Source organism: Rhincodon typus, chromosome 1 (assembly GCF_021869965.1).
Source record: "Rhincodon typus isolate 14 chromosome 1, sRhiTyp1.1, whole genome shotgun sequence".
NCBI lineage: Eukaryota > Metazoa > Chordata > Chondrichthyes > Orectolobiformes > Rhincodontidae > Rhincodon > Rhincodon typus.
Window position 1 is genome coordinate 119,762,962 of NC_063332.1, and position 17,321 is coordinate 119,780,282.

The 17,321-nt window shown below is 40.1% G+C and overlaps 1 protein-coding gene across 1 annotated transcript in view; it reads right to left on the bottom strand.

Annotated features, from left to right (window-relative positions):
- Positions 1-6,136: 6,136 nt before the first annotated feature.
- egf (epidermal growth factor) overlaps positions 6,137-17,321 on the bottom strand; it is a gene marked incomplete at its 5' end in the record, with an annotated part of 80,526 nt that continues 69,341 nt past the window's right edge. The window contains 2 exons of the mRNA XM_048605287.1: positions 6,137-6,239; positions 15,578-15,710. Of these exons, the coding sequence (XP_048461244.1) occupies positions 15,591-15,710 (120 nt within the window). The remainder of the gene's footprint in view (positions 6,240-15,577; positions 15,711-17,321) is intronic.

Sequence of the window (17,321 nt, forward strand, 5' to 3'; positions counted from 1 at the left end):
TTTCACTCAGTTATGAGAAGGTGCTGGAGTGAATGACACCCATATCTCCCCAGGGGGAACAGAAAATTCCAAAGATTCCGATACTGTCTATCTTACAGTCACATAAAGTGTGGTCCATGCTCAGATTGTCCACTTTCCTGTCTTGTTTCCTTTGGTGTATTGACAAGGGTGCAGCAAAAATGTACATTCTGCTCTTAAAAACACCAAGCTAAATTTTTATCCTCTGTGAATACTCAGAAGGAAAAGCTACACTTCCCATCAAACTTCTGAAAAACAAAAGTCCAAACCAGATCAGCATCCTCACTAAAACAAGTAGAATCATAGAATCCCTACAGTGTGAAAGGGACTGTTCAGCCTATCGAGTCTGTACTGACCTTCTGAAAAGCATCTCACCCAGATCCAGCTCCCAACCCTACTCCCATAACCCCACATTTCCCATGGCTAATCCACTAACCCACACATCCTTGAACACTATGGTTAACTGAGCATGGCCAGTCCACCTGACCTGCACATCTTTGGACTGTGGGAGGAAACCGGAGCACCTGCAGGAAGCCCACGCAGACACGGGGAGAATGTGCAAACTCCACACAGACAGTCATCCAAGGCTGGATTTGAACTCAGGTACTTAAGAAGAAACTTCTGAAAATGAACCTGTTGGTCCTTTTAATCCCTTTTAAAGGACAGGCAAACTCTTCTGTGAGCCATGTGATGATCCTATATGATTACAGTTGCTCTATATTGGCCATCTGAACATTGGTTCTGTGATGTTCTTGCTGTCCTACAGAATAACTTTGAGATTTGCCTGCAAGGGAGTACAAGCGGGAAGAGAAGTGTTCCCTTTCTTGTACCATTCAGCCTCTATTTGATGGTTTGCTACTGAAGACAGCTTTTGTCTCTAAGGTCTTTGTGCCCAAAATCCAGACATACATTCCTAGTGGACATAGCTTCATTTATAGAATAAAACATTGTAAAATCTACCTTATAATGCAATCCATGCTGCTTCCAGATCTGCACATCTCATTGTTCAGTAGGATGTATGTGTGCAGGAAGAATGTATGCAAGATACTTTAAAACAAAACTTGTACTGAAATGTCAGCAATGTTTACAAAATAATAGAAGCAGCTAAGACCACATGATAATATTTTTTTCGTATTACATTCAGAGTTTAATGTCTTCCATTTCATGCCAGTCTTAGTACTTGGAAGGCATCTAGTGGCTAAATATTATGCTTGGAAGATGCCCGGTTATATGACTGTGTTACATATGCATAGTGACATCAGTTATAGCACAGAACCTCAGAAAGACTGTCACAGCTTCTTTACTGAAATATTTGGAAGACAACACATATATAGTCACTGCAGTTTTAAAATGAATTCCAACAAAGATCACTCAATTTGTTCGTACTTAGTCAATCCACTCTGTCTGGAATATAAAAATGAAGTGCATGGGTCAGGAAATTTGTCAGCTCTGTAAGTTGGACAACATTTGAATAATAAATATTGTTTTCTTAAATCTCCATTGTTCACACTCTGAAAATTTACGATTGCTGCAGTAGTTTAGATAGATGATTTCTTACTTTGTCTGTAAGATGGAATAAAGGTCTTTCTGAAATTGGACGCTGAAACCATTTAGTTGTTGGCATAGCCTGCAGCAGAGAATGGCACCAAATTGCCAATCATTTTAAGAAGACTTATGGCTGCTGGAGAAAATGTAAAAACTTCACACTGCTGTAATAAAGCCGAGCTGATGCCAAAGTTATTATTAAGACATTTTCAGGTGCTTTACTCAGCATCCAACCCATGATGAACTTGCCCAGAACATATGTGATACTGAATATCTCAGGACGACACGTCAAGTTCCTAAGGAGTTATATTCCTTCAGATAAAGATAGGGGCAAATGAAATTTTTCTGACGAGCCGCTCATACATTGCCTCTGAACTGTGGTACTGACAGATTTCTGTGAAAATCAATTGTTTTCCTTGCAATAATATTTTAAAGCATAAAAGTAATTTGAGACAACATGGGAAATATAGCATGATTTGAAGGAACACATAGCTTGGAATCTATGGCTTCCAAAGCTCAATGCCACCGGAATTTGCTTCACATTATACTGGTTCTGTTGTAGGTGAAGTGACAGAGATGCAATGATTTATGACAACTCCAATATTGTTACACCTGCTTGGTTAAAGTTAAAATGAGTGGATTTTTTTTTCGTCTAAGAATTCACTTGTTTGTGTACTTTTTCAGCTAGGAAATAGAATAATAACACTGAAAATTTTGGGACCACAAAGAAGGTTGCAGACTATTTAAAGACAAAAGGTTCAGTCCCTCTAGTTTGCACAAAGAATGCTTCAAACAATATCCTTTAATGAATTCTCCTGAAACATTGAAAAGAACAAAGCAATAAGGTAGCACAGAAAGAATTAAGATGGGCAGAGCATTCTACTTGAAATCTTTACATAATAGATTATTTGTTAACTTTCCAAACTTGCGCACCCAGTAAAGAACCTTGGCTACCGGTTACATATATGTCAGAAATACATCGCTGACTATTTTATGAAAGGTGTGAATAGGCTGATGAGGCATTTCAGTAAATTAAGTTAATACAGTAAACCACGGACTAAGTAGGCTACTATTTTCAAAGTTTAGGAGCTGTGCAGTCTATCTTATTTCATCCTTTTCTATTTTGGCAGAAATATTTCTAAATTTAAACAATCAATTGCATTCCTCTAACTTGCTGAAATCAAAAGAAAATCTAAAATGCCCGTAAAGAATTCATTTTTTGTTTCGGTCAACTCAACTTAATAGACATTGAGTGAGGGTCGCTGCAGCAATTAATTATTGCGGGAAATTTTCAACTTTGCTGTTCATATATAAAACTAGCATTGTTAATCAGCAAAGTAATTATTGTGCCCAGGAGGGAAACTGAAAATCTATCTGATGGTTGGAATAAAAAAAAGTATTATAATAAGCAGGCGACAGGACACATAAACTGGTTCTGAATTAAGCTATCAAATGTAATGGGCTACTGCCAGTGCTATTAGAATTAGCTTAAATTAACTTTCTTTTCAATGAAGACGTTCCTATAAATCTACTATGTGCATAATTCAAAAATCGAATGTGAAGCTGAATTTCTCTGTGGCAGTGAAAATATGGCAACAAAGGACCTCTGCCCACTGTATCTGCCCCTTGTTAAATGTATACTAATTGTATTTAATCATATACAGTTGATGGGCATTAACTTGTACCTCTGTAAGTAAGCACCTAATGAAACTATGATTGCTGGAACAGGAATGTGTAGGCTTCTAATGTGTAACTCAGTAAATAGATATTTACAAAAGTGTAAAAATTAGCTTCTATTTTATCCTTTACAAACTGGCTTTCTGGAATGCAATGTTCCTAAGACCAACCCCTCTTCCCCCATTCACCCACTTCCCAGGATCAAAAGGCATTTAAATATTTTGGGTAAGAAACAGATCCTTCGTGGCGCCAATGGCATTCCTAGCTCGGAAGAAACAAAGACAATTGGTGCAATGCAGGTGGGCTTTCAATGTAACAGGAACAAAAGTAAAAAAAAAATCAAGATGTTCATTTCCCTGTTGCTGCCAGTTTCAGTGACATAATTGATTGCTATGTGATTGATAGTATTGCTGAAACTGGCCTTTTAAAATAATGCAATATTTATGAGTCATTCTGAAGCCCTTAGCAATGCTAGTTGTTGGAGACAAATTGATGTTCTGTAGGTTGAGCTGAGGCAGGACGGAAGGTATACTGTATAATGTACTTATTTACTTTTCTTGTGGTGGAAGGTAGAAGGTAAAAAAAAAGCTTCGCCATTCTGCCTCCCCCACCCCCAGCTCACACTCTCCAGAGCAGTACTTTTGACAGGAGGACAAAACAATGAAAGCTCAGTGTGTCCAGGTCTCAAATTATACTCCCACTTCAGCGTTTCAGGCTTCTCGCTATAAGGAGATGATTTCAAAATCCCTTTTTGTATAGATTGTGATAGGCCGAGTTAACCTTGCAGCAAATTGGAGATATCATTCATGCGAAAACATTGATGTTTGAATAATTTTGGTGTTAGGTTTCCTACCATCAAATTTTAATAGTCAACTATATTGTATATTTAGACTGTCTGGGAACATTCCTCTCAAGTTTCACTCCTGTTCTGCTGAAGACCTTGGCTTTTGCTGCAGCTATGCTTCCACAGCTGCCAGGAACCTTATACTACTGCACCCAAGCAACCTCATGCCAATGCCCAAGTAGAAAATGTAGCACACTATCTGATGGTGTGGTACGTCAGGGCTGAACACAGTCAAGGTCCATAATGAACACTTCAGAGTGGTGGCCACTGAATAGAGATTGAGGCTGGAGTCCAGTCAACTATTGGGATCCCAGCAAATCTTTCTTCTTCCTATCTACGGCCAATTGTAACTTGGCTGCAATCAGCTGACTCAACATAGATTGAATATTGGACTTGCATCTGTGTAGAAAAAAAGTTTTCCTCAATCTAACAAAATCATGAATATTTCTCATGGGCTACACATAAAACTGAAAAGGAAACTATATGCCCTAATGCAGCAGGTAAATAGAAATATAGAAGACCAGGAATGATCTTCGTGGCCTATTGATCAGGTCCCTAGGGTGTGTTTACCTAAGAATCTCTCAGGGGCCTGAGTATCATCTTACACTTAAAAATTAATAATTAATAGTAAAAAAGAACTTAACTTGGATTTATACACCCAGCAGGTGAAGCTCTTTGCTTGTACTCAAACACACATTCACACAAGAGCTCTAACCTTGACCAAATAGTGATGGAATTGGCAGTTTAATTCAGTAGAACTGGCTGTCCACAATTTTAGATATCAAACTGTCGTCTGAAGTGAAAAAGTGCATCAGGAATTAGGGGCAGATAATGGACTAGTGGTATTATTGCTAGACTATTCATTCAGAGACCCAAGTACTAGTCTGGGGACCTGGGTTTGAATCCCACCATGGTTGCTGATGAAATTTTAATTCAATCAAAATCTGGAATTAAGAGTCTAATGATGACCATGAGACCATTGCCAATTGTCAGGTAAAATGCATCTAGATCACTACTGTCCTTTAAGGAAGGAAACTGCCATCATTACCTGGTCTGGCCTAAATGTAGCTCCAGACCCACAGCTATGTGGTTGACTCTTAACTCTCCTCTGGGCAACAAATGCTGGCCTAACCAGCGAGGCCCTCAACCCTTGAATGTATTTTTTAAAAAGTATTGTATCATATGAGGTCATCAATAAAATGCACTTTGCACCTTGTCAGAATGAGCATAACAAGCCATTGTGCAGTTACTGAAATACACAGCTCAATTAAACATAACAATGAATCTTATAAAAAGCCATCCAGTGTTTTTATATTGACAATGGGGTAAATACTGGTCTCCATGTGGATATGGGTACTCTGTTGATGAGGATTACCCACTCAATTTAAAACTAAATCAATTTCCATTCCCTTCAAATAAATGGAATGGAAATCCAATAGATTTTACAATAGATGAATAATCCATTTAGTCAAGGTGAAAACTTAACCAATGTATTCTGAATACCAATCCAATTCACAATATCTGATGAAGTTGAATTGAGATATCAGTCTTTTCAGTTACTGTCACAACCTGAAGTCCACTAATCTCTCAATATCGTTGTTCTGTACTCTTCCCAACTATCTGCAATATATCTTATTTGGATTGTTCTGTTCACTCACTTTGTTCCCTGAAGTAGTCTGAATATTAAACACAAGTGAGTTTCAATCAAGGGACATTGAGAAAGTGCAATATTATGGGTAACCTGCAGGAATAAATACACTGTACCTAGAAAGTGCAAAACAGATGAGTAAACTAGTTTATCAATTGATCAGTGATTTCAGGATAGTACAGCAGACAGACTGGAGCAGCCTCTAAAGCACGTGTTCTATGGTTTTAATTTGATAGAAATGAACACAATCAAAAAGCTTATTCACTGTTTTCATGAAGATATGACAGCTGAATTGGTTAATTCTTAAACAGATGAATGGCCTCAGCCCATTGTCTTGGGGAGATCAGAATGGCTAATGTTAAGGTAAATCAGAAAGTCCTCTGGCAGAAGCTGAGATTTAGTTCGAGCGCTCCTATGCGGGGCTGTGGACTGTCTCGTGATTGTACATTAGTTGCTCTTTTAACTGACATCCAGTAACCTCATTGCACAATGCAGTGGATACATGTTCTATAGACAAAGAGAAAGGTTAAATATAGTTAGAGAGTAATACTGAATGGCACATATCAACATAGTCCTTTATGTAAATTATTATCGTAAATTAAAGTTGTCATGAAGTACAATCTTCAAATATAACTAACTATCCACAGTGTTGTGATGTATCACCTGGATTATAAACTGAAGACAAACACATACTTAGTATTCAGAAATAGGAACTCTCAACCTAATCTTAATATTGGGTTGAGGAGCTAGAATAGGTCTTTTGGGCCTTTGTACTTACTTCACCATTCAGAAAGATCATGCCCAATCCGGTTATGGTCTCACCTCCATTTTCATGTCTGCTCCCCGTAACTTTTGGTTCCCTTGCCTATCAAAAATCTCTCAAACTCAGCTTTGAATAAATTCAATTATCTAGCCTCTACTGCTTCCTCGGTAAGACAATCCTACAGCTTAACAACACTCTGAAAGAAAATAATTCTCCTCATCTCCATTTGGAAAGGAGATCCCTTATTCTTAAGCTGTGTGTCCTCAATGTAGTCTCCCCCACAAGAGGAAACATCTGCCTATCACCTACCCTTTCACATCCCCTCAGGATCAAACAAGTTTCAATAAGATCACCTCTCATTCTTCTAATCTGCAAAAGATACACGCCCAACCTGTTCAACTTTTCTTCATAAAATAACCCCTTCATCCCAGGAATAAATCTAGTGAACCTTCCCTGAACTGTTTCAAATAAAAAAGCCAAAAATGTACAAAGAATTCCAGATGTGCACTCATCAAGATCCTGTACAGTTTCGTGAAAACATCCTTAATGTATTTTCCATTCCCTTTCTAATAAATACCAATATTCCATTTATCTTCCTGATACTTGCTGTACCTATATATTAATTTTAAGTGATTCCTGTACCAGGTCACCCAGATTACACAATACTTAAGAATTCTGCAATCTCTATGGTATACTGCTTTTTTACTATTTCTACCAAATTGGACAATCCAGATTTCACCACATTATGCCCCTCTGCAAAATTTTTACCTGCTCATGAAAAGTATCTAAGTCAATGATATCAATTCAGTGAGAATGTACTGAGGTCAGAAGCTGATCTATCCTGGCAGAACACAAGCTTGGTGTCAGCAAGTAGATGCTGCTTGATAGTGCTGTTGATGATACCTTCTATCACTTTACTGATGATTGAGCGTAAATGGATGGTGTGGTAATTGGTGGGGTCAAATTTTTCTGGCTTTTTGTGCACGTGACATATGGGTAATTTTCCACATAAGAAGAAAGAACAAAGAAAATTACAGCACAGGAACAGGCCCTTCAGTCCTCCCAAGCCTGCCCCGATCAAAATCTTCGATCTAAACCTGTCACCTATTTTCCAAGGATCTGTATCCCTCTGCTCCCTGCCCATTCATGTATCTGTCTAGATACATCTTAAATGACGCTATCGTGCCCGCCTCTACCACCTCCGCTGGCAACACGTTCCAGGCACCCACCACCCTCTGCGTAAAGAACTTTCCACACATATCTCCCTTAAACTTTCCCCCTCTCACCTTGAAATCATGACCCCTAGTAACTGAGTCCCCCACTCTGGGAAAAAGCTTCTTGCTATCCACCCTGTCTATACCTCTCATGATTTTGTAGACCTCAATAAGGTCCCCCCTCAACCTCCGTCTTTCTAATGTAAATAATCCTAATCTACTCAACCTCTCTTCATAGCTAGCACCCTCCACACCAGGCAACATCCTGGTGAACTTCCTCTGCACCCTCTCCAAAGCATCCACATCCTTTTGGTAATGTGGTGACCAGAACTGTGTGCAGTATTCCAAATGTGGTCGAACCAAAGTCCTATACAACTGTAACATGACCTGCCAACTCTTGTATTCAATATCCCGTCCGATGAATGAAAGCATGCTGTATCTTTCTTGACCACTCTATCGACCTGCGTTGCCACCTTCAGTATACAATGGACCTGAACACACAGCTCTCTCTGTGCATCAATTTTTCCCAGGGCTATTCCTTTTACCGTATAGTTCACTCTTGAATTGGATCTTCCAAAATGCATCACCTCGCATTTGCCTGGATTGAACTCCAACTGCCATTTCTCTGCCCAATCTATCTATATTTTGCTGTATTTTCCGAAAGTCCCCTTCACTATCTGCTACTCCACCAATCTTAGTGTCATCTGCAAACTTGCTAATCAGACCATCTATACCTTCCTCCAGATCATTTATATATATCACAAACAACAGCGGTCCCAACACAGATCCCTGTGGAACACCACTGGTCACAGTTCTCCATTTTGAGAAACTCCTTTCCAGTACAACTCTCTGTCTCCTGTTGCCCAGCCAGTTCTCTATACATCTAGCTAGTACACCCTGGACCCATTGCGACTTCACTTTCTCCATCAGCCTGCCGTGGGGCACCTTATCAAATGCCTTACTGAAGTTCATGTATATGACATCTACAGCCCTTCCCTCATCTATCAACTTTGTCACTTCCTCAAAGAATTCTATCAAGTTGGTAAGACATGACCTTCCCTGCACAAAACCATGCTGCCTATCACTAATAAGCCCATTTTCTTCCAAATGTAAATAGATCCTATCCTTCAGTATCTTCTCCAGCAGCTTCCCCATCACTGATATCAGGCTCACCGGTCTATAATTACCTCGATTATCCTTGCTACCCTTCTTAAACAAGGGGACAACATTAGCAATTCTCCAGTCCTCCAGGACCTCACCCGTGCTCAAGGATGCTGCAAAGATATCAGTTAAGGCCCCAGCTATTTCCATAGTTATTTCCCAGCTATTTACATAGTTGGGTAGATGCCAGTGTTGTCACTGTACCTGAATAACTTGGTTAGGAGTGCAGCAAATTATGGAGCACAAGTCTTGATACTACATCCAGAATGTTGTCAGGGCCCACAACCTTTGCAGTATACAGCATCTTCAGCCATTTCTCACATGGAGTACATCCAACTGGCTGAAGACTGAACTGTGATGTTGGGGACTACTGGAGGAGGTTAATATAGAACATCCACTTCAGCACTCTGGCTGAAGACTGTTGCAATTTCTTCAGTCTTATCTTTTGCACTGATGTCCTGGGCTCCCTCATCACTAGGGATGGAGCTATTTGTGGAGCCTCCTCCTTCAGTGAGTTGTTCAATTGTCTACCACCATTCACGACTGGATGTTGCAGGACTGCAGAGCTTAGATCTGATCCACTGGTTGTGGGATCACTTAGCTCTGTCTATCTTTGGTGCTTATGTTGTTTGATGAGCAAGTAGTCCTGCCTTGTAGCTTCACTAGGTTGAAACCTCATTTTTAGGTACTTGTGCTGCTCCTGCCTTGCCCTCCTGCATTCTTCATTGAACCGGGCATGCCCCCTAGGTTAATGATATTCCGGGCCATGAGGGTGCAGATTGTTTTTGAGTATCATTCTGCTGCAGATGGTCCACAGCACTTCTCAGATGCTGATTCTTGTGTGGCTAGATCTGTTCAAAATCTATCCTACTTAGCAGTCAAACACAACATGATGGAAGGTATTCTTAATGAGAAGAAGAGACTTAGTGTCCACAAGAACTATGTGGTGGTCATTCTTTTTGATACTGTCATGGACAGATGCATCTGCAACAGGCAGATTGGTCAGAATGAGGTCAAGTATGTTTTTAACTTTTTGTTGGTTCCCTCATGCACTGCCACAGACCCAGTCTCATAGCTACATCCTTTAGGACACAGACAGCTCAGTCAACTGATGAGCTGCTAAGCCACTCTTGGTGGTAGAAATTGTAATTCTCCACTCTGAGTACATTCTGAGTCCTTGACACTCTCGGTGCTTTCTTCAAGTGGTACTTAGTGTGGAGGAATACTGATTTATCGGCCAATGTGGGTGGGTATCTGGTAATCAGCAGTTGAACCATGTTTGACCTAATGCCATGCGATTTCATGGGGTCCAGGATCAATGTTGAGGACTCCCAGGGCAACTCCCTCCCAACTGCATACCACTGTGCTGCCACCTCTGCTGGGTCTGCCCTGTCCGTGAGAGAGGATATCAGGCGATGGTGGTATTGGAGGCATTGTCTGTTAGTTATAATTCCGATAGTATAACTCTGTCAGGCTGTTGCTTGACGATTCTGTGAGACAGCTCTCCCAGTTTTGTCACTAGCTCCCAGATATTAGTAAGGAGGACTTTGCAGAGTCGACAGATCAGAATTTCCTGTTTGCTGTTTCCAGTACGAGGTTCTCTGTCCAGTTCTATTTCCTTTTTGAGACTGTTTTTCAGTTGGTGGCCTGTTTACAATATGCATTAATGACCTGGGTGAGGGGAGTGAGTGTGAAAGCAACAGGTGAGAATTATACCAAGAGGAGACAGAGTGATATAGACAGATTAAATGTGTGGACAAAAACTTGGCACGTGGCACAGAATGGGGGAAAATGTCAGGTTATACACTTTGGCAGGAAGAATAGAGAAGTTGAATGTTATTTAAATGGAGACAGACTACTGAAAGCTGCAGCACAGGGGGATCTGTGTACCATTCACAAAGAGCCAGCATCCAAAATTAGCAGGTAATTGTGAAAGTCATAGAATGTTAGCTTTTATTTTGAAGGAAATGGAGTGTAAAAGTATGGAATCCATGCTAAACCTGTAAAAGGCACTAGTCAGACCACACCAAAAAGATTACTGTGAACAGTTTTGGTCCTATTGGAGGCAGTCCAGAGAAGGTTCAAGAGGTTGATGCTGGGTATGGAAGGTCCCACATAAAGCTTTATTGGACACAATTAAAGAGCATATATTGGTAGGAATTGAAAATTGTTTAACAGATAGGAAACAGAGTGGGAGTAAATGGGTCTTTTTCCAATGGTAGGCAGATGCTGTAAGGATCAGTGCTTGGGCCCCAGCCACTCCCATTATATATACATGACTTTGATCAGGGAACAAAATGCAACATTTCCATGTTAGCACAAAACCAAGCAGGATTGTGAATTGTAAGGAGGATATAGTGAAACTTCAAGTCAAGATCGGAGAGTAGGCAACCACTTTGAAGATGCAGTATAATGTAGCTAAATATGAAAATATAAACTTTGATGTGAAAAACAAAGAGGTAGAGTATTATTGAAATAGTGATGTATTGGGAAGTGTGGACATACAAAAGGATCTGGGTCTTCTTGTACACTGGTCAATGCAATTAGATGGCAGCTGCTGCAAGTAATTAGGTTTGCAAATGGTATATTGGTCTTAATTGCAATAAGTTTTGTGTTCTGAAGTAGGGATGTCTTACTGCAGTTATATATGGCCTTGGTGAGACTGCATCTGGAGTCTTGCGTATAATTCTGGTCTCCCTATCCAAGAAATTATTTTCTTGCCATAAAGAAAGTGTAGCAGAAGTTCATTAGGCTGACTCTGGGGATGGCAGGACTGTCCCATGAAGAGGGATTAGTTTAACTGGACTTTTATTCACTAGAGTTTAGAGAAGTGAGAGGGAATCTGATTGAAACATGTGAAATTCTGATTGACTAAATGCAAGGAGGATGTTTTGCCTGGCTTTGGACTGGAGACATAGTCTCAGGATATGGGGAGGGCAATTTATGACTGGGAAGAGAAAAAGTTTCTACTCTTGGATGGTAGAGAACCTATGGAATTCTCTACCACTGAAGGCTGTGGGGGCTAAGTCACTGAATATATTCGAGAAAGATAGTTGTTTTAGATTTTAAAGGCATCAACTGGTATGGGGAGATATGAGGCATATGGCAATTAGATAAACGATCAGCCATGATCATATTGAATGGTGAAGCAAGCTTGAAGAACCAAATAGCCTACTCCTGCTCTTGCATTGTATGTTACTTATTGAGGACAGGTTGAGGGGGTTGGATCTGTTCTCATAGGAATTTAGAAAAATGAGATGAAACATATATAATTCTTGACACAGTGAATGCAAAGAGGTGTTTCACCTTGTGGGAGAGTCTAGGTCCAGAGGGCATAATCTCAGAGTAAGGGGCCACCCAGTTAAGAAAGAAATGAGAAAGAATTTCTTCTTTCAGAGGGTAGAAATCTGTGGAAATCTTTAGAACAGAGGGCTGTGGAGGTTGGGTCATTAAATATATGCAAGGCTGAGAGGGACACATTTTTAATCAGCAAGGCAATCAAGGGCTATGGAAAAAGGCAGGAAAGTGGAGTTGAGGATTATCAGATCAGCTCAATAGGGTGTTTCCCAGGGCAGTTCAGAATCACCCCAGTGCTGTTTGTCTGAAATCAGACCAGGAAATTACAGCAAAATTCCTTCTCCAAAAGACATTGGTGAACCATATGGGCTTTACAGCAATGGTTTTATTCATTAGACTTTTGAATCTAGGTCCTAAGAGCATTTCCTGGGTCTCCGAATTACTAGGCCAATGTCAAATCCATTGCATCATCTCCTCTGCGGTCAAGAGTTTTTGTGGGCTGACATCAGCACCCAGACCACACTCATGTTGGCAGTGTTTATACAATGAGAGCCACTCAAAATGTGATAGGTAAGACCACTGGAATGTTTTAAACACTACTTCTGCTGCCTCTTTTTAGCATACATGGCACAGCATGTATCAAGGTTCAATATGGTTTGTTGTAAGCTGGGGAGGTGATTGCCTAGTGGTATTAGACTGTCATTGGACTGGTATTTGGGCTGCTAATCGAGAGACCCAGGTAATATTCTGGGGACCTGGGTTCAAATCCCACCTTGGCAGACAGTGGAATTTGAATTCAATTAAAAATCTGGAATTAAGAATCTAATGATAGCCATGAATCTATTGTTGATTGTTGGAAAAATTCATCTGGCTCATTAATGTCCTTTAGGGAAGGAAACAGCCATCCTTACCTGGTCTGGCCTACAAGTGACTCCAGACCCACAACAATGTGTTTGACTCTTAACTGCCCTCTGGTCAATTAGGGATGGACAATAAATCCTGGCCGAGCCAGTGACACCCCTCATCCTATGAATGAATCAAAAAAAAGAAGCTGAACAATCTTTTAATTGTGGGAACACAACCTTTGCCACCAGTGAAACAATGACAAGATAAAGATGAGGAGGAGGAAGAAAAGGTGTCATAGGAGGAGGATCTGGCTGGACTTAGAAGATCTGGCTTATAGGTCCACTATCTAAGCATAGGGGACAGCAGTCTGAGCTAGCTGGTTGATAGTTAAGAGCAAGGGCACTGGCAGAATGGCAGTGATGGGACAATGGAGGCTCCTGAGATGGAGGGCAGATTGCTAATCTGTCATGACACCCTGAAAGGCCCTTTGAACATTATCTATAGCTATGATAGCAGCAATCATGACTGCAGTCAGAGCTTCCAATACAACACGAAGCTAAGCCATTAGTTATCAAATGCTAGATTATGGTTGGATCAGCAAGTGTGCTAATAGTTTATGACCACCACTTCCACAATGAGCTTTCAGTTTTGCATAAAGGAATTTCTGAGAAGGAATTTCTTCACCCAGAGGGTTGTTAATCTGTGGAATTCCTTGCCCAGTGAAGTAGTTGACGCTACTTCAGTAAATGTTTTTAAAAAGAAGGTAGATTTTTTTTGAACAATAAAGGAATTAAGGGATACGGTGAGAACGCGAGTAAGTGGATCTGAGTCCACGAAAGGATCAGCCATGACCTTATTGAATGGCGGAGCAGGCTCGAAGGGCCAGATGGCCTACTGCTGCTCCTAGTTCTTATGTTCTTATGTTCTTATAAAGCTGTCTGCAACATTGGGGTGTATCTCCTTTACCCTCTTTAGAGGTTGACCGCAGGTATTCTGGCAGCATGCCAAAGCACTGGCATTTCCTTACACATATCCATCAGTCTTCTAACGTAGCCCACTCATTAAACTGTCCATCTAAGACTTTTGCAATAGACTAGGGTGCAACCTCCTGAGAGCTGACATCTGCCCTGTCCTTGTTCCTTGACCTAACTGCAGGCCACTCATGCCCAGTGTCTCACTACATGCTAGATCCTACTTTTCGGCTATTCTTTTTACTACAGTTGATGTTGGCATAGCTGCAGGTATAAGGAGGGTATATCTTCTTCATTACTGTCTTCCTACTTTTCCATCACGGCCTGGCTAATTGGCAGCTTTTGTGTGTCTGAAAAGGAAAAAGGCATTATCATAACTTTATGATGAGCATAAGAGGAAAGTAAGATATGCAGGCTTACAATGTAGCTTATAAACCAGAAGAGAGTTTGAGATGAGGCGTAAGTGGGATGCGAGAAGAGGGATTCAGCCTGACAATACCATCATCTTCAATCATTTCTGTCCTGTTACTAGTTTCAGTCATGAGCACTTGGTGAGCTCTGTCTCCTCCATGAGGATAAGGGAACGCAAACATCTCCAATCCCTGTCTGTTGAGTGCTGCTATCTCTGGCTATGCACTCTCATCCTACCACAGAGGAGTATGTGAGTATGGACATTGTATTTGGTCGATATGTCTGCCATGACAGAATAGCTGGCAATGTGTGTGAGCTGGCAGATCGGAGTGTGAGGCTTGCAGCTGTGTGATGCTGAGGTGCAGTTATTAATGGAAAGTATGAGACCCGATAGCATTGTATCAGGTCCTTGGGACTTGACTGCTGGCATTGACCAGTACTGCTTTTCATTCATGTAGCCTTCAGAAATTTAGATCCTTGGATGCCATTTCCCATGCTCTTCACCACCCTGCCATGGCTTTGGTGCAGTCAGAAAATCTTAGGGTATTCCTTATTTGCATACTTTTTACATCTTTTTCAAGTCAGAATCAGTTGTGGGATGACTTCCAGTATCCACTTCAACCGCAATACACTTTTCCTTTAAGAAGTGCCTTTTTAAACTTGTTTTAACTTGTATTAGCCTCTCACTATTTTATGGTCTTTTTTTCAAGTATATACTCACTCAACTTTATGCCAGCTGCAAACTAAAAGCCTTTAAATATGCATAATACATTTGAATGCTGCCTTCACCAGAAACAATGGGAGGGAATTGATTGCTCAATGTCATTCTATGCCCATCTTCATGGGTGATCAAATCTCCAGTCTATAACTCTTCCAGTTTTTGTATTTGTCATGTACTTTAAAATTGCAAATAAATGATACTACAGAAAATGCTAACAGACTACGGACAGAAAATGGACATGAAAGTGGCAATATAATTTACAAAGAGAAACAAATTGCTGATCATCATCATGATCTTGCAATTTAGCAGGAAGTTTGAGATTCTAGACCTATAATGATCTACACATTATTTGCACATCTACGTCAAAGGAAGTACACATACATTTATCAATTGGAAATTACTGTGAGAATATGACAGACTAGAAATTAAACAGAGAATCAGTGTTACTGTACAAAACTCACACAGAACTCCCAATTATTTTAAAACAGTGTCCAGGTAAACTGATGCTGTGGCCTGGGTATGGTTTTGTGTTCTGATAATACGGATTGTACGCGCTTCTCCAATCTTCCAATTAGTTTCCACCACAGTGTAAAACTGGAACAAGCAAGTAGCAGAACGCAAATAAACATTAGGTCAGGCAAGATACAACAGACAAACCTGCAAAATGAATGCAGAGAAGCTATTTCTGACTTCATGGAAAGCTACAGTTAAATTCTGAGGAATCTCTTCAGTGTTAGTAAACAAGAAACAAATTTGTCAGTCATCAGTAGTTTTTTTAAATACTGCATTTCAGTGATGCAACAATCTAATTCCCCAGCAGGGCCATGTGCATATTTAATGCAGATAAATCTGGTTATTCTTTGTCTCAGATATTTCTCTTCACATCGGTAACTTTACTCTGAATAGTTTTACTCTCAAAGAGTTGGTGCTTTACACATCCACTCGGGAATGAATTCTACGTCATGGTAATGTTCTAACCTCTGTTTTCTTATTCGCTCATCCGTTGTGAGAATTGCTGACAATGTTTATTGTCCATCTCTAATTCACCTGGAAAATGCTTTCGCGAGTCACCCTCCAGAACTGCTACAGTCCACACAAATATATATAAAACTATATCAGTTAGGAAGCCCTTGAGCCTGATCAACCATGTGCTAAGATCACGTTTGATCTGATTGGAACTGACTCCAACCAGTGGAGATTTCCCCCTGATTCCCTTTGACTCCAGTTTTGCTAGGGCACTTTGACACCATACTCAACATGTGCTCTTCTTCCCAAATTTAAATCACCTTCAATCTTTCCCCACATGACGAAAAATTGCAGCAGCTAAATAACTTGTACTTGAGAATCTGTACCGGAGGTACATTTGTACCTAAGATGGCGCCGTAAGTGGCAACTTGTAAACTTTTCACTGCACTCACGTGAGTAAATGACAATAAAACTAATTCTAATTCTATTGCTGCTAGTTACAGAGATGATTCTGTAAGTTTTTTTTGTTATGCCGAGAAAGCTTTCAAATATAATGGGGAAGGTTAGAATCTAAAGGGTTAAAAATAGTTTGATCAATAGAATTGAAGAATAATAAAGCCTTAAGACAGACGCGTTGACATATCAAGTCTTTAGTTGGGTTTCCACATGAGGCAGCTCAATGAATCACATTCTCCATGAGAATTGGAACATTGCATTCGAGTTTTATTGGACTGGAATTGGTTAATGTTGTTAATTCGGTGAAACTATGTAAGGTTTTAGATGGAGTAAAATCAATCAGTGAGTCTGGTAAAGACTTTAATTTGTGTTCAACTTTTCAGAATAAATGCTTATTAACCAGAGACGGCAGGGCAAGTAACTTGAGAGAAATTCAAAAAGGAACTGAGCATGATTGGCACAACCATGAGATACTACTCACTAACAATTCAGATAATTTACCAAAAAAAACTGTAGTTCATCAACTGCACACAGGCAATGTTACATGATAGAAATTCAGAATAAAATACTCTACAAAAAACTGTGCCTAATGGTTTTTCTCTTAGATGTGAATATTCGGTAATATATGTTGGCCAATGAACAAAGAATTCTCCGTCAAGCAAAAAATGATATCGAAAATAATGGGCACCTGTGTGTGATTAGTGAAGTAGCAATGTTTAGAAAGCTCAAAGATGAGAGTGAAACTCAAACAATTTAGAACTGTCCACAAAGTGAAATTACAGA